The following is a 21,471-nucleotide window of genomic DNA, read 5'->3' as shown; positions in this document are numbered from 1 at the left end:
GCTTAAAACTCCCTTCCATCCAACTAGTTTCAGAATCTTTCCCTCCCAACCAGAAAAGAAAAGAAAAGAATGAAGGTTCAGGAATTTTTTTCTACCCTCTTTTTTTTTTGCACACGGGGGTGTAGGCAACTCTGAAACACAGCAAGTGATGAACTGAGGCATTATGCCTTTATAATCTGTGTTCAGAAATGGCCTATCTCTGATTATTGCTCATATGAACATAGGCAAAATGAAAGTTTTCTGATGCTGGCTTATATCCGTAAACTATCTTTCGAGGTAGTTCAGATGTAATGGTATATTATGGTTTAATTGACCTCAGGCAATAGTTGTTTTCAATCTCCTTGTAGCCATGCTGGAGGACCAAAGAGAAAGCCCCAAGTAGGACAGGCTCATTTACTAAACTCTGGGATGATTTTAAGTAGCATTTGTAACAATTTTATTATTCAAGCAGGACTTTGGTAAGATAGCGAGCACAAATACATATCACCTCAAAAACTTGCTTCATGCAGAAGCAATGGTGAGCACCACTTTGTGAAAAATCAAGGCCAGGTACCCCAGAGCTTTGGTGCATGCAATCGAAACCTCATTGAAGTGAAGTAACCCAATAAAGCTCTAACACCTCTTCTATAAAGCACTCATATCTTTAATTGAAACTAGATTACTTCCAGCAATTCACACTTTGTGTCTCTCCAGCTCTATGCTATTCTGCGGAATCCCTTCCTGGTAGCTACTGAGTATAGCTACGTTGAGCTGTCCTTCCTATCTGTTTTAACAAAAACATTTTAAAGGCAAAGATATTTAAATAAATTTAAATTTTGTTTGATTTTTAAAATCAATAAATACAAAAACATAAGGGATATGTAGGTGAACAGTGCAAACAGACAAAACCAGGAACAAGAGTGATTCATCCACCCCTAATTGCTGTACGAAAGAACACATAAGGGTTAGATATGGATGCAGGAGGAAAACCAATGGAATATATGCTGAGGATTTAAAGAATATTGTTTCAGTATAGTCTACCTTTCGCATATTGCCATTCCACCACCTTTTAATCTGAATTGATAGTAAGGTAGGGTATCTGTATTTTTTCTCTATATAAAAGCAATAATAAGCCCTATTTCCTTTTTTTTAATTTCATGTCCAGGCGTGCCAAGTATATGAGAGAATGCCACATATCTTACAATATATATATATTTAAAAATCACTATAACTAAAAGAAGAAAATGGCCTTGGCTTAGTGAACTGCTATTGTATAGGAAAAAAGAAGCTGTGAACAGTATTGTTTATTTTTTCATGGGTTATAACATTCAGGTTTATTTGCCCACTCATCTACAAGGCCATCAAGGAGACATAAAAAGAACCTACTAAACTTACATTGGTAGGAGGACCAGTGCCTTAATTTTAAACAAATAGAATGCTCAAGTACTGTAACAATAGAATCATTCTAATTCCTTTCAGGTGGGCCCCTGCATTCTAGTACCTGCAAGATGAATGGCACAAATACCGTTTCAATATTCTCTCTCCATAAAAGTAAGCCATGGCCTTTACAGCTCTTAAGGAGTTGGCATACCACATTGATACTGTTGAAAGGAGACCTTGTTAAAAGAGACCCCGACAGTTGCCAAAGGTCTTACGTGTGATCTAGGCTGGTTGTGTGTTCTGTTTATTTAAGCAGTGAGGATGTATTGCAAATACAAGCTTCTGGCTTCAAAAATAACAACGTACGTGAATACTGATTCTCTGAGGTTGAGCATCAGTAAGATGCTAAGAGAATCAGTTCTGCAGCATACTTTACGTGGTTGCAAGGGTCGCAATCAACCTCTTACAACAAGGAGGACTGAAAGACAACTCAGTAAATGTATGCAGCTTGGTGTTCTGCCCCTTGTTATAACACAAGACACGCATACTAGTCTGTCATGTAACAGACGTGCATGCTTATCCAGTCACGCATACACATTCCGTGAAACCAGATCAAACAGTTTCCAGCTGTTTGGGGCTAGCTACCCTTCACTGAAAAGTTTGCAGTGAATTGAGAGATGAATGCATGCAGGTGTTCAGAAGCTTGCTCAGGTAGTGACAGGAAACACCTTGTTTAAAGGATAAACTCTTTCTGGTTGATTGCTGTAGTGAAGTTAACCATTTTCAAAAAGACAAGTACTAAAGCTGTTTGTTATATAAAAATACATCCCATATATAAGGTAAATACAAACTATGTGTGTTTGTGTGTGTATTATATTACAGAGTGGCTTGCCACAATAGCTAGTTACATAGATTGAAAAGGGAGAAGCTATAGAAAGTGAGAGAAATGAAAACCATTGTAAAACCACAACTGCAGACGTACAAGAGCAGGTCTATTGGAGCCCAGTCTACTCATAGGGGAGTGAGGTGTACTTAACATGTGTGTTCTCTGAGCTTCCCCTACTCTAAGCTATTCACAGGACACTAAGGGGCTTTGTGAATAGTTAAAGGGATAGGGCTGGCCCGGTCAGAGTTACATATTCAGTACTTAAAGGGATTACTTGCAAACTGTTACTTTGTTTGTGTTTGGCCACTTTAAATTGTGTACATACACAAGTAGGTGACCCATACCATAAAAGATACCACAAATACAAGCAAAATAAGGAATGTGTAGAAAACATGAACTGGCTGATTTTTGCCGAGCATGTTGACTCAACAAATATGAAACTGCCTTGGAGTATATATAGAATATATTCATTATAGACAAATTATAAATAAATCAAGGGCTGTACTTTAGCAAACTAATTGTAATCCACCTTTACTTCCTCACACTTCTGTTCCTGGAACATTACATTTCATTTTCAGTCAGTCAGTAAGAAAATGTAAAAAATTCCCCTTCTCGCTACACCTCAGATTCAACTGCAAGGACTGTCCTTGGTAAATGTTATCATCCATATATCAGGGCAATGGAGGGATGGAGCACCTGGCCCCACCCCTGAGGATACCGTCTGTGTCTCTCCTGCAGTATGTTCAGAATGAATGCTTAGTAATCTCAGTGGTTTGTGCTATAGTTCAACAAGTTGTTCCTGAGTGTGCAAGATGCTGCTTGGCCATAAGGGATGTAATGTTGGGTCAGTTTGATGAGCCAGTTTGGTCTGGTGGTTAAGGCAACAGGCTAGAAACCAGGATCAGTCTCCTGGTTCTAGTCCCACCTAAGGCCTGAAAGCCAGCTGGGTGACCTTGGGCCAGTCCCTCTCTCTCAACCCAACTCACCTCACAGGGTTATTGTGGGGAAAATAGGAGGAGGAAGGAGTATTAGGTATGTTTGCTGCCTTGAGTTATTTATAAAAATTAAAAAGGCAGGATAGTAAATAAATAAATAAAATGTCCCATGCCAGTTTTATGAATATTAATTGTTTGTTATGTGGCCCTTTAAAAATAAGAAAAGTAAAAATATCAACTATTCTTGTACCTTCCCCAGGTGTGTTTCACAGTTCTAGGAGTTTAATTTCTGTTTAGAGCCACATAATTTTTAAGAACATTCTCAAAAATTATAGACTGCTATACACTGCAGACTCCTTCTGATATAATCTCAGTAGTTAGCTTGATGTGTCAGTGTGGCTACAAGGGAAGATAATACTAGGATTTAGTGAGAAGGAAGCAAATAACTTAATTTATCCACTCTCTATGACTAAAAAAGCCCTAGGAAGTAGAGAAAGCTTTAAAAATAGCAAAAGAAAAATTTAAAAAGGAAGAAGAGGGAGAGTAGAAGGTAGTTTATTTTAGATGGTTTTCAGGTTAAAACACTATTGGGAAAAGGGGATGATTGTTCCCTAAACTTAAGAATACTGGACCTTTCCCATTCTCCAAGTTTTTAAAGAAATGAAAGAAATTTACCCCTTCGGTTTCATCACAGAAAAATCACGTTTGGAGGAACGTTTTGTTGTCTCTTTGAAGGCCTTGTGGATGAGGGTGCAAATAAATTTGAATGTATAACCCATGAAAAAGAAACCAGTACCGATCACAGTTCCTGCTTCCTACATAATAATCACTCAATATTTCAAGGCCATTTTCTTCTCTCTCAGTTGCATTTTCTTTTTATTGTCAAGTATGTGGCATTGCTTTCATGTACTTGTACACACTGGCCCAAATATCTAGTAAAAAAGGAAATGGGCATTATCCCATGTTATTTATTTACATAAAATTTCAATTAAGATTCAGACGGTGGCGGATTAGACAGCTGAATATACTTAAACATTGTTGTGAAAAAAAACAATAACCTCCATCTTATATTTCCCTGGTTTTCTTACTGCAGTCATGACCTAACTCTGTGGGTTACATTTCTACAGCAATTGGGGTGGATGAACAAACATTTTAAGATATATTAAGTTCAAGGAGTCATGGCAAGTGGCAGAACCTCACCAATCTTGCCTGATCTCAAAAAAACTAAGCAAGGTTGGGCCTGATTATTACTTGGACTGGAGATCCCTAGGAAACCCCAGGCTGTAAGCTAGATTGAGATGTCATCAAAGTATCTCAGAAGCAAACTCCTTTCTATTCCATTGAGTTCAACTCGAGAGTCTTTACTGAGGCAGTGAATCCTTACCTGGATTGAACTGCTTAGGGGCTGTGTATCATGACTCACATGACCAACAAAAATACCTATGCACATAGAAAGCTAGTTGTTTAGAAGAAGATTTGTCTCTTGGCATTCTTCCTGGCATGGATGTTTCTATGCAAAAGATTTCTTTCCTGTTAACGGTGTCAGCACTTCCCTCATTTGTATAATGCGGACAAACTTTTATAACCTCATGAAAGACAAACACTGGTCTGATTAAAAGAACAAGCTTATCAGTCCCTGTTTCTGCAAAGTTCTATATTTAGATATCAAATAAGTGATCTTGTCTAATGTTCTTGCATATGTACAGAGAAAGCCAAACAAAAATCCATTTGTTTCCTAATTAATCACCTTTTCCTAAGTCAGTATTCTGAGCTGCAGATAAGCTAAACAGCAAAATCACCTGTCAGGTGAACATACCAAGATTTGAACAGTTCTTTCCTCTTACACTTACAGTCTCTCTTTCTGTAAGTGAATAAACAAAGCTGAAGGTCTTCCCTTAATCAGAGTGTCCCATTTTATCAAAACCTCACAACTGTGAGTGCTAGTTTCAGAACAGGTCAGGATATTAAACCAAGTTGAAGCCATCTTTTAATATGCTAATTTTGTTAGCTATAGTTTCCTGATCTGGATGGAGTACAAAGTAGGATATTACAGTAGATAGTTCCTGGTTTCATAACTTGTATGCAAAAGGATGTGGACATTTGAAAGTTTTGGACAGTGATGTTAGGGTTTATAAAGACTTTTGTACAGTTTTTTTTTTTCAGTGTTACTGCTATCAATTATTAAGCATCTTAATTATCTTTTCTCTGGTCCTGGTGGCAATCATCACATCAGTGATTTTACATAATTTAAATTTAAATAATTTAGACATCAGAATCCTTTGGAGTTGGGCAGCTAATACATTCAAATAAATACATATATAAATATACAATTATTTTTATTGTGAAAATCCAGTCTTTTATTGTTGCGAGAGAGATGCTAGTTGAATGCAATCACTGAATCTTGAACTCTGTAGGCTTTTAAATTGATCCATTAGAGTCCTTCATATATTTATGAGGCAAGATAGCATTAGTTAAATATACTTCAGTAGAAATCTTTAATGGAAAAAAATTAATGGAGCATTTAGAAAGAAAAAGAATTAGAAGTAATATTTTTCTTGGGCTTGCTCTGCACAAAGAAAGTTTAATCCTGGTCAACATTAGGTTTTAGAACAGCAGCTCTTGTTTGAACATTAACATGTATTTCTTTGTCTTCTTTTCAGATATCACAGTAAGTTTGCTGTCCTTAGTGGTCACCGTGTGTGGACTTGCTTTGTTTGGGGTATCTCTGTTTGTGTCCTGGAAGCTTTGTTGGGTTCCATGGCGAGAGCGTGGCCTGCCAGGCAACAAAGACAAGCAGGAATCCTTAAACTACACAGACACAGAGACCAATGACCAAGAATATAGTGAGGAATTCCTGGGGCAGCCTACTTCCTACCCTGACTCTTCCATGAAGATTAGCCACACTTCTCCAGACATTCCATTGGATGCTAAGGCAGGGACTAAGGAGAACTGTATGCACAATGTTCGGATGCATCGACAAATCACAGAGCCAACTTCTTCTGCTCGGTCAGTAGCTCTAATATCTTGTTAGAATAATGAAGGAGGAGAGCAAAAAGGTCAATTCTTTCCCTTCTACCTCCTCAATCCCAAGGAGAAATATATAAATGGGTAGGGTGGCATTCCTTTCCCCGTTGTCTTACATTTATTTTATTTCTTTAAATTGTATGCCATCCTTCAAAACCAAGTTTTGCAAGGAATTTACACCAGTCTAAAGCAGAGTTTCTCAACCTGGGCCACTTTGAGATGTGTGGGCTGCACCTCCCAGAATTCTCACTGGCTGGGGAGTTCTTGGAGTTGCATCTTAAAGTGGCCCAGGTTGAGAAACCCTGGTCTAAAGTCATATTTTAAAAAAAATGGAAATACTCAGCATAGATTTGGGATACCATGTCTGGACTGCTGACATCTGGAAGACTACTAGAAAGCAAGAAGGAAATACAGAAAAATCTAACTTTGCTGCCACTTAGTGGTTGTCCAGATGTTTGTACCCAGATATGGTAGCCCTGCCATGGGAGGCATCAAAGGAAGGCAACTGTAGGATGATGTTAAGCTGTGGATTAGAAGAGGATGCCTTGTTTTATCAAATGTAGGAATGGAGTCTATAGTGGGAGATGAACTAAAGAAATAGAAACCTGAGCAAAGAGAAATCAGCTGTGGAGGTGACAAGCAATTCAACCATCTGTTTTTCCTTGAGCTTGAACAAAATCCCATTCCTAAGAAGAAAAGGGATCTAGCAAATAGAAAGCCAGTTGTAAAAGACAGAGAAAGACCAAGACAGAAAAAAAAAACCATGTAGTGTATTTTTACTGTATTATTAAAAGTCAGAGTTGGAAAACTAGAAGGAAAAAGGACCAGGCGTTTTTATAATAGGAAAATCCACTTTTCCATACAGAATTGAGAATTGGGCATTGAAAAGCTGATGGTTTGACCAACACTTTGATTCCTAAATCTCTTCAGTAGGGTCAGTAGCATCCACAGGAATTTGCTGCTTTCATCTTTGTTGTAAGCAGCATTGTAACATTGCAACCCATGGAAAAGAGGGTGGCGCTTGTACCACAACATCCCTAACAGCAGCTTGACCCTGCTTGCCCCACTTTGCAGATGCCTGGCCTATTGATGTTAAGATTCTTTGTCATTTTACAAATACTGTTCAAGGGGAATCACAAGGTAGTTGAAAGTGGGGAGTTCTGAATAGTGGTCTATCCAAGGTATTTCACATTTCAGAAGAATTAACTTTTTATTGAGTCTCTGGTTAGAAGAGGATAAAAGAAGCTTTTTGTGCAGGCTCTTCCTCTTTCTCTCTCTATGTACTGTAGCTGCATTCAGTGTTACAGACACAACCATGTTTCTTTGAAAGGAGAGTTTGAATTGAAAATCTGATCCATAGAAAAGGAAAGGCAGAAAGGAGGTTAGAAAAACATGAGCAGAAATCTTTCCCTACCTTTTCAAATGGAGTTGAAAATTATCACCAAAATCAATCCTCAATAGTATTTTGCCCAAAAGTATGTGCAATGTGACCTACTTGTATTTGTATGTATGTACGTATATGTGTGTATGTGTGTATGAAAGGTGAAAGGTCCCCTGTGCAAACACTGAGTCATGTCTGAGGGACTGTCATGAGTAGTGATGGTGAGCAGGAGGGGGCCCCTATCCAGGGGGGAAAACACACGTTTAGTTTAGAGAATTTGAGCGGTCATTCAAAGAAACCCAGAACAGACCCGCCTTGACTTTTGGGGTTTATCTGTCTGGGTTTTCCCACACTTCTTCAGTTTGGTAGAATTTTCTGTCTACAATAGCAGCAATAAAACACTAGAGACTTCTTCCTCATCTCGGCATGGTTCTTGTTTAGTCAGGACAGGGACGCTGCTTTTGTGACGTTTTCTTGGCAGACTATAGCGGGGTGGTTTGCCATTGCCTTCCCCAGTTGTCACCTTCCCCAGCAAGCTGGTTACTCGTTTTACCGACCTCAGAAGAATGGAAGGCTGAGTCAACCTGAGCCGGCTACCCGAGAATCCAGCTTCCGCTGGGATTGAACTTGGGTCATGGGGAGAGTTTTCGGTTGCAATACTGCCGCCTACCACTCTGTGCCACATGAGGCTGTTATGTGTGTATATATATCTGTAAAAAAGGGTGGCTGGATAGCAAAATGGTTAGAGCACTGCCCTTTCACACAGGAGACCGGGTTTTGAATCCCAGCTGGTACCTACCTTACCAGTAGGAGTCCTTGGACAAAGACCCCCTAATGCTTCCCCTGTCTATCTCAGATATGAGAGTGACATGAACTAAGAGAATCATGCTGGCTTGGACGTTGCCTGGATTAACAAGGTCCACACCAGATGTTGGAGAAGCAGGACAATCTGACGATAAGTGGGCTACTGGAATAAACCATACATGGATGAGACAAGAGAACCTGGAATTGATGGAATGCTACTGCAACAGCAGACCTAATGAGAGGGGATATATGAAGCGTATGAGGGAACTATGGATGGGCAGAAGACCTACATCCACACTAACTGAGAAACAGCTAGTTACCCAATGCTTCAACATAGTGAAGAGGAAACTGCTCTTAGAACTTGAGATAGACCAACTACACATTGCATCCCAGACTCAAGAAGACCCTGAAGAACAACTGGATGTGCAGCCAACACCTGAAGCTGGAACTTCATTGCCACCCCCTCCATTACAAAGCACAGCAGCTGATATGAGGTGTAAGATCATGGATAAACTAGCTACAGTCAACCTTTGAGACCGATTACCAAGGCTCAGTGGAGAAGTACCATCAGATAGTATGCTAGAAGATGCCAATAGAGCCCTCGCGACAAACCCTACTACCACTGTAACTCAAACCAATGAACTGGTAAATGCTACAGCTGCTGTAATCCTGGGGATGCTTGGCTACACGATCAAGAAGAACAGCAGTACATACCCCCTCTGGAAAATGAGGTTGGAGGCTAAGATCAAGGTAACTCTTAGAGAAGTTACTCAGTTGGTGGAACTACAGAAGGGTGTGGAGATTAATGATGATATTTGGCTACTGAAAAAATGCAAGGGCCTGACTCCATCTGAAGCCCTAGAGACTGCTAAACAGGCTCACAGCATCGGCTACCAGGCTAAGGAGATACCCTAGAGAAGCAGAGGCTAAGAAGATAAATGCCCTGTTCACCAAAGAACCCTCCAAAGTGTACTCCCAACTGCAGTGCAACAACACAGTAACAGCAGAGCCACCAATAGCAGAAACTGAACAGTACTGGAAGAGCATATGAAAGAAAGAGAAGACACATAACACCAGTGCAAAGTGGCTGCAGGACCTGAGGGCAGACCACAGCAATCTCCCAGAGCAGGAACCAGTCACCATCACAGCAGCAGACATCCAACAGGGGTCAAGATCATGAAGAGCTGGACAGCACCTGGCCCAGACATGTTCCACACCTACTGGTTAAAGAAACTAGCAGCAGTGCATGAATGCCTAGCAGCACAGATGAACCAGCTGCTAGCAGCAGGCTCCCACCCAGACTGGCTAACACAAGGTAGGACAGGGCTGATCATGAAAGACCCCATAAGGGAACAGCACCATCCAACTACCGGCCAATAATCTGCCTCCCCACGACATGGAGAGTCCTATCAGGCATCATAGTCGCCAAGCTGCAGGGCCATATAGGCCAGTACATGAGCACAGCTCAGAAGGGCATTGGGAACAACACCAGAGGCTCCAAACACCAGTTGCTCATAGATAGAGCAGTCGCCCGAGACTCAAGGGCTAGATGGACAATCTGAGCATACCCTGGATTGACTATAGGAAAGCCTATGGCTCAATGCCACACACATGGACCTGTGATTTCCTGGCACTGTAGCAAGTCAACAGGACACTAAGGATCTTCCTCAAGAACTCAATGGGACTGTGGAAGACAACATTGGAAGTCAACTCAAGACAGCTTGCACAAATGGCCATCGAGTGCGGCGTATACCAAGGTGATGCACTGTCCCTGCTGCTGTTCTGCATAGCCACATGGGAACCATGATGAAGAGGCAAGGAAGACAGCAACATCCAACTACCACCAAAGAATAAGACAGGTCGTAAAGAGCCAGCTCAGTGGGAAGAACAAGATCCATGCCATCAACATGTATGCTCTGCTAGTCATCAGATACCCTGCCAGTATAGTGAGCTGGCCAAAGGAGGACATGGAGGCTGCCGATGTGAAGACCTGGAAGCTCCTCACAATGTATGGAGGTTTCCACCTCAAGTCCAACACTCAGAGACTGTACGCCAGTCGGAAAGAGGGTGGGTGGGTCTGATGCGTGTGAAAGCCACTGTCCTGAATGAGACCCAGAGCATCCAGGAGTACATCAGTAAGATGGCACTAAAAGATCAGGTGCTGAGAGAATGCCTGAGGCAGCAGCAGACATGGGAGGAAGATCAAGCAGAGGAAGTGCCATGGAAAGGCAAGATCCTGCACGGGATGTCCCATCAACAGATAGCTGAGGTGGCTGACATTGGGAAATCCTACCAGTGGCTGGAAAGGGCTGGACTAAGAGACAGCACTGAGGCACTGATCGTAGCAGCACAAGAACAGGCACTAACCACCAGGTCCATAGAAGCAGGGGTCTACCACACTAGACAGGGCCTGAGGTGCAGACTGTGCAGAGAGGCCTCAGAGACAGTCCAATACATAGTGGCAAGGTGTAAGATGCAGGCAGGAACAGCATACACTGAATGACACAACCAAGTAGCTGGCATGGTGTACAGGAACATCTGCACAGTGTATGGGCTAGACCTCCCAAGTCCAGATGGGAGATTCCACAGAAGATCATGGAGAATAACAGGACTAAATCCTGGGAGACTTCCAGATCCAGACTAACAGGCAGGTACTGGCCAATCAACCAGATACTGTGGTAGTAGACAAGGACCAGAAGACAGCGGTGGTGATAGATGTAGCAGTGCCAAGTGACAGCAACATCAGGAAGAAGGAATATCAGAAGCTGGAGAAGTACCAGGGCCTGAAGGAGGCATTAGAGAGGATGTGGAAACTGAAGGCCAAAGTGGTTCCAGAGGAGGTAGGAGCCCTTGGGTCTGTGACTCCAAAGCTGGGAGAGTGGCTCCAACAGATCCCAGGAACAACATCAGAGCTCTCTGTCCAGAAGAGTGCAGTGCTAGGAACAGCTAAGATACTGTGCAGAACCTTCAAACTCGCAGGCCTCTGGTAGAGGACCCAAGGTCGAGGAAGACTCATACCACCCATAGGGGTAAGAAGGGATTTTTCTTTCTGTATCTGTATGGGCAGTGACTGTACCCCCCAAAATGGGCAGAGCAAATTCAATGGGCAAATTAAATAAATATTTTGGATTAATGACTTATCCTTCCACAAAATTGCTTATGAAATAAATCACCCCATTTATAAAATTAAGTGAGCCCGTATACATTCATGTAAACCATCTGTTATACATGAACCACTCTCTCGCACACACACATAGAAATGAACATACACATTCATACAGAAAAAGAGAAGAATCTAAGCTTAAGGAACATAAACCTATGCCTGCTCACTTTGTTAATGCATATTAAGGCTCATTGTGCTCAATGGCTTTTAATCCCACCAAGAGGCAGCTGCAATAGTCAAGATGCCAATCATGTCAGCATAACTGAAGCCCCGCCTCATTGTGGGGCAGGACCAATTGTACTGCTGCCACAACCACCTTGCCTGTTTTGAGCCCCCTGTGGACCCTCATAACTATGCATAGACTACCACTGTGCAAAAGATAGATCTGTTTAGTTCAGTTCAATGCACATGAGCTGGTCTAGAAACAGAGAAGAAATCCTTTTATCCTTTGTTTAGAACAAGAAAATGGGTTATTAGAAGCCTTAACGCTAGACTCCAAGGAGAAGGGAACATTCTCAAGGCTTGTTTTATAGGAAATCATATAGACTTCAATGACTCCTACTCCCAGCAAGTATGTTTAGGACTTCTGGTCCTATTCAGTCAGCATGGTAGCCTCTTTCTGCTCCACACGTAAAGGAGGACTCTGTAGAGCAGTGTTTCTCAACCTTGCAACTTTAAGATGTATGGATTTCAACTCCCAGAAAAGCTGACTGGGGCATTCTGGGAGTTGAAATCCATGCATCTTAAAATTGCAAGGTTAAGAAACACTTGTATATACCATTAATCTAGTGCAGTGTTTCTCAAGCTTGGCAACTTTAAGATAGGTGGATTTCGTATCTTAAAAAAGAGGCTCTCCAACACTTTGAGGATACTGATTTTCTTGATCGGCGTGGAAAGCATCCGTGGATGGGAGGAAGTGCTCATTGCAGACAGTCATTTTCTACAAATGGACAGCAGTAGGTTGCTTTCTCCCTCTGTTCTTCTCCTTTGCAGTCAGTTTGCACTACTTACCCAATTTAGTCACCTCCAAAAGTTAATCTCAATGTGGCTGTATTCCTAGTAAATATAAGAGGATTCCTTTTCTCCTAACTGACTTGTAATTATTTGGAAGGGAAATCTCCTACTCTGTTAGCATAAGCGCAGTACTAAAGAGTTTCAAAGATGGAAAAGGAATCAGATTTATGTGGCTTCTTTTTAATTTATGATGTGTAGGAAAGAAATGCAACATTCTTTGGTACCTCACATATTAAAAGTCACCTTGCTGCAGAAATTAGTGACCCTGGGAGCACTCATGATGAACAAATCAAAAGTGTGTGTGTTGCAGAAACAATCCTTCATTTACAGGCAATGTATAGCAAGAGTTATTTTCTAAACTAGACGAAGTTGCCAAGTGTAGTATGTGAAAGGAGCCCCAATTTAATCTTGCAAAGTATGTTCATTTGCACTTATCTCTGCTGCTGTGACTGCTGATGTATCTCTGCAAAGATGTCAGCAAAAATAGAACAGGTTAATAAAACACTTGTGAGAATAAGAAATAGGAAGTGTTAGGTTTTAGCCACAGCTTTGATTGAGTGGGAGGCATGTGAAGTCACCAAGGGAGACTGACTGAATAAAATTACATCAAGGGGAACATAACAGAAAGGTGGGAGCAGGAATGACAGTGGGCAGAACCAACAGAAAAATTATCCAGGCTATATAAAACTTGTGGCTGAGTTGCTATGTTGCTGAAAATAACCAGTCCCAACACTAATGAGACATGGCAAATCGGATTATCCCCAGCATTCAGAAGGGGTGCTTCATAAAGCACATTGACATGAGCAAAGCCCCTTTCTTGGAGCATTACAGCCACGGCATCCTCTGAAAGGCTTGTAACAGCTTTGGTGGCTGCCCCAGGTGCATGAACCTGGGACCATCAGTGAAGCAGCTGTCCATGCACCCCCAGGCCTTTGAAGTACTTGCACTGGGTCTTCCAGAGGATTCAGGCAGCTGTTTAACCTTCAAAGAGGGGTGCATTGTTCACTCTAATACACTTTATGAAGTGCCCCTTTCAAGCGCTTTGCACTGCCCGATTGACAACGATAAAAGCTGTTTGCTTCCACTTCCAGTAATAAAAGGTGCACCAACTGCCTCTCCAAACATGCAGTATTTTTGTAAACTCCAAAGTAGTAATACTAATATCATAATGATGGATAATGATCCATCGTGACTTAATCTATCATAAATTTATCTCAACTGGCTGGGGAATTCTGGGAGTTGAAGTCCACATATCTTAAAGTTGCCAAGGTTGAGAAACACTGATTTAGTGCTTAGACCACATCTTGTGGCAATGAAATCCTATAAATCATGATAGATACTAGTTGTCATAAATTTCCAGAAACCACTACATTTTTTCCAATTATGATGCCAGATTCTCTTTGTTTAATTCCCTTCCCTTTCTCTTTCTCTTTCTCTTTCTTTCTTTCTTTCTGCATCTAGGGCCCTGCTTCTGGGCTTGTCAATTGGTGCCCATTGATCAAAGAGGAAGCATGATCTTTTTGCAGCCAATTAAGAGCAAAGATGGTTTGATAATAGTAAAAATGCTAAATTAACCTTAGCTAGTTACCTCCTGTCTACATTTTAGTGCTGGGTGGTTTCTTTTGCATCCAAGAATTCAGGAGTTCGTTATTTGAGCAAGGGCTACGCATAGAGTAGAGAGATTAGAATGTGAACCTAGCTATTTTTGGCAGCATTCTGAGGCAGGCCAAATGAGGAACAAATGATGAAAGTGTTTCCCTGATGATATTTTGTTTAGATATTATAAGGCAATAGTTTGAAGGGGAGACATAGAGGCAAAGGAACATTTATATTTTTCAGAAGCTTCCCCAAAGTTGAAAATTCCATTAGTGCTCTTTGATTTTGTTTGTGTTGCTTAATTTTACATAAGAGGGCTGCAATCCTACTGCATTCATTTCTCAAAATAAGCCTCACTAAGCTCAATTGGACTCTCATCTTAATAGTCATGTTTAGGATTTCATTGTGCAAATAGCAATTTATTCAAACATTCAAAAAGGGGAAAGGATATTTCTGTAGGTGTTTTTTGTATCAGCTAGGAAAAAAGGGATGTTGCAGTGACCCATTCCTGTGACATTTGTGTGTGTGTGTGTGTGATTTTATTGTTTAGTTCTCTGTAAGGAGGGTGCAGTTTGATAGTACTTACTAGAAATAGGTTGCCCTGAATCTAGTGAGACCAGCTTTTCCAACTAGCACTTGTGCTTATTTCTAAGAAGGCATGCAGGTGAAGTACAACCTTTGTCTGTTTTGGAAGTGTATTTTGCGTTGAGGGGCTCCATCTAGTTTAACTTCGATCCCACCATTGTTGGAATGTAGCTTTTGGAACCTTTTCTAGAACTGAGATAGACATAAAAAGCTCTTTATCTCTGGTGTAAACGTAATGAAGTAAACATTAAGAAATCATTAATTAGATGTCTTTGAACCTATATGAAGATTATTCCTTTAGGCTTAAGTGAATATATGTGGAGGTGGGGGACGGAGGGAGGGAGAAAAGCAGTTTTGTGCGCATTTTGCTATGTCAGGCACATTGAAATACATACTCATTTCCCTGTTTCTTTTTCTGAAATGTTAGCAGGTATGATTTATTTATGACCAGTATGAATAATGCTTTCTTTTGTTTATCTTGTTGCTTTTGAGCTCTAGCAAGTTTTACAACTAGATGGTCTCTGCTCATCTGCTAGATAGATGATTGGGACAGGAAGAACCAAACAAAAAAACACCATTTTATTCTTCAGTGTTTTACTAGATTTATTGTTTTTATTTATGGTGTCCTATCCTGAGATTCTTTGATAGAAGATTGGTGGATATTCTGAAATTTCAGTTAGAAGGCAGGGCCATAATTCCAAGATACTCTGTGCTGCATGAGGTGCAGTTTGATAGTACTTACTAGAAATAGGTAAATTAATATGGTGCCTGCTGGGATGCTCGTCTGAACTCCAAGCATTCAAGTCGCAATTTGTAGATGGATTTACCTGCAAATGCTCCTTTGCATAATTTTTACTCTTCAATTTGGCATAGTGTGAGTCACATTCAGATGTACAAGAATTGTCCCCATTGCCAATAACAGCGTGGAACAAATATAAACTGAAACCATCAGAAATGTTCCCAACTTACTTTTCACACATTCAAATTACTATTTTCCTTCTTATAAAGTCTTTGTAAGGTACATTTGTGTTCTCATTTCTTACATTACTAAGGGTGGGGTAATGGTAGGGGAGAGTGGCATTCCTAGCATATTTGATACTTGGAGCAGATAATTTTTAACACTCCCCTTCTCCTTCATTGCTGATAGCCAGTTTGGTGTAGTGGTTAAGGCATAAGACTAGTAACCAGGAGACCATGAATTCTAGTCTGCCTTAGCCACAAAGCCAGCTGGGTGATATTGGGCCAGTCACTTCTCTCAGCCATAGGAAGAAGGAACTGGCAAACCACTTCTGAAAACTGCTGTGAAGAAAGTTGCAGGGGGCAGTCACCAGGAGTCCAGACTGACTTGAAGGCACTATTTCTTTCCTCCACTACTACTGCGCCTCTGCCACATGGGCAGTAGCAACCTGACTCCACGCCCACTGCCAGCCTCATGTCCTCAGCAGCATACCCCCTTTTTGCCTGCACTAGGGGAGATGCCCCCTACTCCATACACCACTGATTTAAGGCCGCCACAGTATTCTGTGCTATTGCTCCAACTGGTTGTTTTACATACTGTAGATTTTAGCCAGAGATTTTTCACGTGTGTGAATCATGGGGAAAATGTTCTCCAACTTGATTCTAATTCTGCTTAGAAATGGAGACCCTCATCTCAAATAATGCAACCTTTTACAAGCAGTTCTCAAATATAAGAATAATCCAGTGAGGAGAGTCAAGTCCATGCCAGCAGAATGGGAAATATTATTCCCTGCAAGTCCTGAAATTCCCTCTCCAATTCCGTGTCATGCCCATTGAATCTCTGAATGTTGCCATGACTTGGAGATATGTATTCAGATCTCCTAAATGTCAGGACATTAAGTGGCACTTCTCCTTTTTACTTGGCTGCATGTTGGCTTTAATGTAATATTATATGCTTGTCATATAGTATGGCATGTGTTGTTTTTTTGTAGATATGTACAGTCTACATTTGGCAGCACAATAATGTCTTTTAAAAATTAAAAATGATGCTTGATTATACAAGGAGCAGGAAAAGTAAAAAGTAACTGAGGTTTGCCTGATGGTTGGACTAGAAGACTTCCAAGGTCTTCTAACCCAATGATTCTATGATTAGATGAGTTGTAGCTGGAGAAATAAACACACCAGCTCAAACACTCCTGGAACAGCCTGATTGGTAGAAGTGACCAAGCTCTGAGAGCACCCCGAAGCCTAGCCGTCCTTTTTAAAAGCTTGGGTGGGGGAGGATTCCCCTAAGAAATTCCAAAGCACTAGTTACTATGGTAGTCAAAACAGGAGCCATCTGGACTGTTTGCAAATGATTTAAATGCTCCAATCCAACACCCTTCCAAAACAATTTCTACACTTTTGTGAGTGAGAGAGAAACTCTGTGTGTGTGTGTGTGTGTGTGTGTAACCTGTTTCTCATAATCCAAAGTCTTGATTTTAACGCTGAACCATCTTTTTTTTTTAAAAAAGATCTCATATTCCTCTCTATTTATCTAATGTACTGTACATTGAATCACATTTCTCTCTCTCTCCTTCTCTCTTTATAGTAGTTGTATATTTTTATTTTTTAATTTGTCCACTCTTGAGAACATCTTTTTTTAAACTGTAGAGCAACAAATAAATGCAGTCAATCAACCAATCAATATATTTCGCTTTCATTTAAGGCACAATTCAATCCGACGACAGCTCAATCTCTCCAACCCTGACTTCAACATCCAGCAGATCCAAAGGCAGGAGCAACTGACGGGGATTGGACGCATCAAACCGGAGCTGTATAAGCAAAGATCAGTAGACACGGATGATGGTCGGAGAAATAATAGCAAGTCTTGTGGGAAACTGAATTTTATTGTGAAATATGATTGTGACTTAGAACAACTTATAGTGAAGATTCACAAAGCTGTCAGCCTGCCCGCAAAGGATTTTTCTGGGACTTCAGATCCTTATGTCAAGATCTACTTACTTCCAGATAGGAAAACAAAACATCAGACTAAAGTGCACAGAAAAACTCTTAACCCAGTGTTTGATGAAGTTTTTTTATTTCCTGTTCCTTATAAAGATTTGAGTTCAAGAAAACTTCACTTCTCGGTGTATGACTTTGACCGCTTCTCCAGGCACGACTTGATTGGCCAAGTGATAGTGGATAATTTTTTAGAGTTATCCGACTTTCCCAGGGAATGTAATATGTGGAAGGATATTGAATATGTCACCAATGTAAGTATATCCTTTTTAATTCTGAAATTCACTATTTTGTTATACTGTCAGCCTGTTTATCTGTGAACAAAATGAAAGATTCATGAGGAGAACCCAGGATGTATCAACCTAGTGCAGACATCATCATTAGTAAATGTATTGTTTATAGAGGAATTACTTTCTTGTTACAAAGGTATTTGTCCCTTATTTCTGAACTCCCTTCCTAAATATTAGAAGTGTGTGGAGATCACCTGATTCCTCTTGAGGCCTGATCCAGAGATCTGAGAAAAGCCCAACTTGTTCCTGATAATTCTGAAGGTAATCTAGTCTGACTCAATGTCTTAGCATTAGTAATTAGTGGTTAAGGTGCTGGTTTAGAAACCAGGAGGCTGTGAGTTCTAGTCCCACCTTAGGCCTGAAAGCCAGATGGGTGACCTTGGGCCAGTCCCAATCTCTCACCCCAGTTCACCTCACAGGCTTGTTGTTGTGGGGAAAATAGGAGGAGGAAGGACTATTAGGTATGTTCACCGCCTTGAGTTATTTATAACAATAATAAAGGCAGGATAAAATTTAAATAAATAAATAAATTAGTAACATTAGCCATAGCTCAGGACAGTAAGATTGTGAAGAATGTTATACTCATCTCCCATGGTATAGCATAGCTGTATTCTTTTCCTAAAAGCATAGATTTACATTACACTGGAATTGTATACAGGAACAAAACCTGCCAAATTTCATAGAAAGTGGTGCAGTGGTCATACCTCTGCTCTTTTTTAAAATACCATTTAAAAAAAACTTTGTTGTTTGGGGGAGGATATAACTCGCTTTCCAATAACAGTAGCCTCTGTGGTAAGGAGCATTGCTTACAAATTCTACACAGATAGATGGAGGTTTTGTGCCATGGGCAGATGTGCATGCAAGGAATGTTGATGCTGCTTTCTGAGTGTTACAAGGATGATTGTTGGAAAGGGAGGTGGAACTAGAAGGAATTAACTCATTAGTCTTTCCCCATAAGATAAATCATATACTAGGGCAAGTCAGCTGGCTAATGGCTCACAAAGCACAATCACACCATTTCTCAGGAAAGGGCACAGTGCAAAAGTAAGGTAGAGTACATGGTTAAACTAAGGTTCTCTCTCAACCCCCATTTATTATGTATTTATTATTTATTTAAGTAATAAAATAAATAAAATTCAGAGCATATCCCTATAAAGTACTTTCCTTACTACCTTGGATTTTCTGACAATAGATGCTACTTTATGATTATCACTTTTTAGACATTAGTAGACTCTGCAAACTTGTTTCTGAATTCACAAACTTCAACATTCACTTCCCCAAACTTTCTAGAATCCATCCTGAGTTTATAACCTAAGTATCCTAGATGTGTTTCTCTAATCTTTTGGAAACTCTGAAGGCCCTTTATCCATGTGCCCCACAACTGACATCATCAAGACAAGGATAAAATCTGCTGGTTTTGTCCCTTTTCAATTGTTAAGAGAGGAAAGCCCCACATATATTTGCCATGTACCAGAAAGTCCCCAGTTTAAGAATGAGTTCCGTTCCCAAGGTCTGCCCTTAAGTCGAATTTATATGTAAGCTGGAACAGTATTATTGTATAATACTGTATAATAGTATATTGTAGAGAGCCACAAAGATGATCTTGGGGAAGCTAGGCAGAGGGAGTCATAGTTACAAAAACAAAATTATACTTTAAGCCCAGGCAACAATGCAAGAGTGAGAGAGAAGCTCAGATTGACTCCTTACTAATTCATTATAAGAGAGATGGAGGGGAGAACTCAGTCAGACTTTCAATATTCTGTTATTATAGCTTATATCAATAAACTGTAGTTCCAGTCAGTTTTGTGGAGTCTGTTTCCTAATCTGGCCTACATCGAAGGGCTGACACATATGTGGTTCAGCAAATATTTGTGAAGCTTTCCTCCATTCTTTCAGTGAAACATATTGCAATGCTCTCAAGAAGTTGATTTCACAAAAGCAAGGAGGAAAAAATAGGAAGAGTACTTTGAGAACCAAGAAGACTGGAGGAGAGCAAATGTTACCACCATCTTCAAAAGAAAAGAAAATGGAGGATCTTTTCTGGGAAACCTTAAGCCAACAGCCTGATGTCTACACTGGGCAAGGGCTTCAAACAGATTATCAAACAGCGTGTCTCTGAGCACTTGGAAACACATGCTACAAATAACAAGAGCATGGGCTTGATCAAACAAATCCTGCCAGGCTAATCTCGTCTCCTTTTTTGTCAGATCTTCAAGATAGGCCAGGAAACAGACAACACAAGAACTGCTGGAATTCTTTTGTTATAAGATGCAATAACAAAATCTTGAAAACCTGTCAAATGGTACTCAAGAGGTGGCAAAACTCAGAGAAAATTATGTTTTCTAGATAAGAAACCCATGAATTTTGTTTACAAATTAATATTTTCTAGCTTTCTGTTGATTTAAACATTCATAATTAAAGGGTGATTTAAGACTTCTTCATATTTACCTACAGCCTCCCTGTAGAGGGGAAGGAGGGACAGAGATGTTTCTCACACACGGTAAATTTAATCTCAAATCCTTGTGTGGTAAGCATTGTGTCAAATACTTGGATTTTTGCCATATTTCATGAACCTTTTGCCTGAGCTGAGTGATAAGAAAAATAGAACTGATTTACTGTGCAGAACAGAAAACACATAGACACGTTTTGACCATGCTCAGCTCTAAATCTTAACTGTTCCAGTCTCTTTAATTTATTCATCAATTTTAAACATACTTGCCCCTGAAACCACTGCACTTATTTCTGAATAAATATATTTAGGAATTGTATTATCTCTGTTTAGTTTACCATTTTCCAAGGGATTCTGCTTTACTTGCACTTAAACAGTGAGCAGTCAACCCCAAGAGGTAATAGCTTGAAAAAATGAGCAAACTCCATGGGAAAGAAAGTCTCAAATCAGATTCTTGCCAATCTCAATTCTTGCAGATCTCGATTCTTACAAATTCTGGAGGGAAAAGAATGAATAGAGCCTTCCCAAAGCAATATAAAAATATATTACCAATTGGTAGTTCAGAGAATTGATGCACTTCTCTCATTCAAGCTAATTACTTTTAGCTTTGTATGTCTCCTAAATAGCAATTTTCATAGAAACTATACGTACAAGGTGCTGGGCATTTTGAAGAACAATTGGAATAGAAATATAATAAATAAACCAAAGGTATATTGCAAGATCATCATAATCATGACATTTGTTGCATACACAGGCTGAATTCACATAATACCTCTAACCATACTGATTTGAATAAACATTGGTGAATTAATCCATATTTTAAATTAATCCAAGTTTTAAAATGTATACAACACATTTAACTATAAACTAGACACACAAGGCACAACCAGATGGCATTGAGCCAGCAGAAAATTAGACCTACATAAAATTTGCTTGCCCTGATTGCTGAGCTCTATTCTGCCACAGTAACAAGACCAATGACTGGCACTTCCTTACTGTTTTAATATCCAAGTGAAGGAAAAGGACT

General features: G+C 40.2%; 1 protein-coding gene across 2 annotated transcripts in view; it reads left to right on the top strand.

Moving 5' to 3' along the window:
- The window catches only part of SYT9 (synaptotagmin 9), a 95,936-nt gene that overhangs the window by 42,849 nt on the left and 31,616 nt on the right, over positions 1–21,471 (top strand). For both annotated transcript variants that reach the window (XM_063289509.1, XM_063289506.1), the window contains exons 2-3: positions 5,841–6,186; positions 17,413–17,959. In XM_063289509.1, the coding sequence (XP_063145579.1) occupies positions 5,841–6,186; positions 17,413–17,959 (893 nt within the window). The remainder of the gene's footprint in view (positions 1–5,840; positions 6,187–17,412; positions 17,960–21,471) is intronic.

Source organism: Candoia aspera, chromosome 1, assembly GCF_035149785.1.
Source record: "Candoia aspera isolate rCanAsp1 chromosome 1, rCanAsp1.hap2, whole genome shotgun sequence".
NCBI classification, from domain to species: domain Eukaryota; kingdom Metazoa; phylum Chordata; class Lepidosauria; order Squamata; family Boidae; genus Candoia; species Candoia aspera.
Note: the sequence above shows the minus strand (reverse complement) of the source record. Positions and strands in the feature narration are given on the sequence as shown.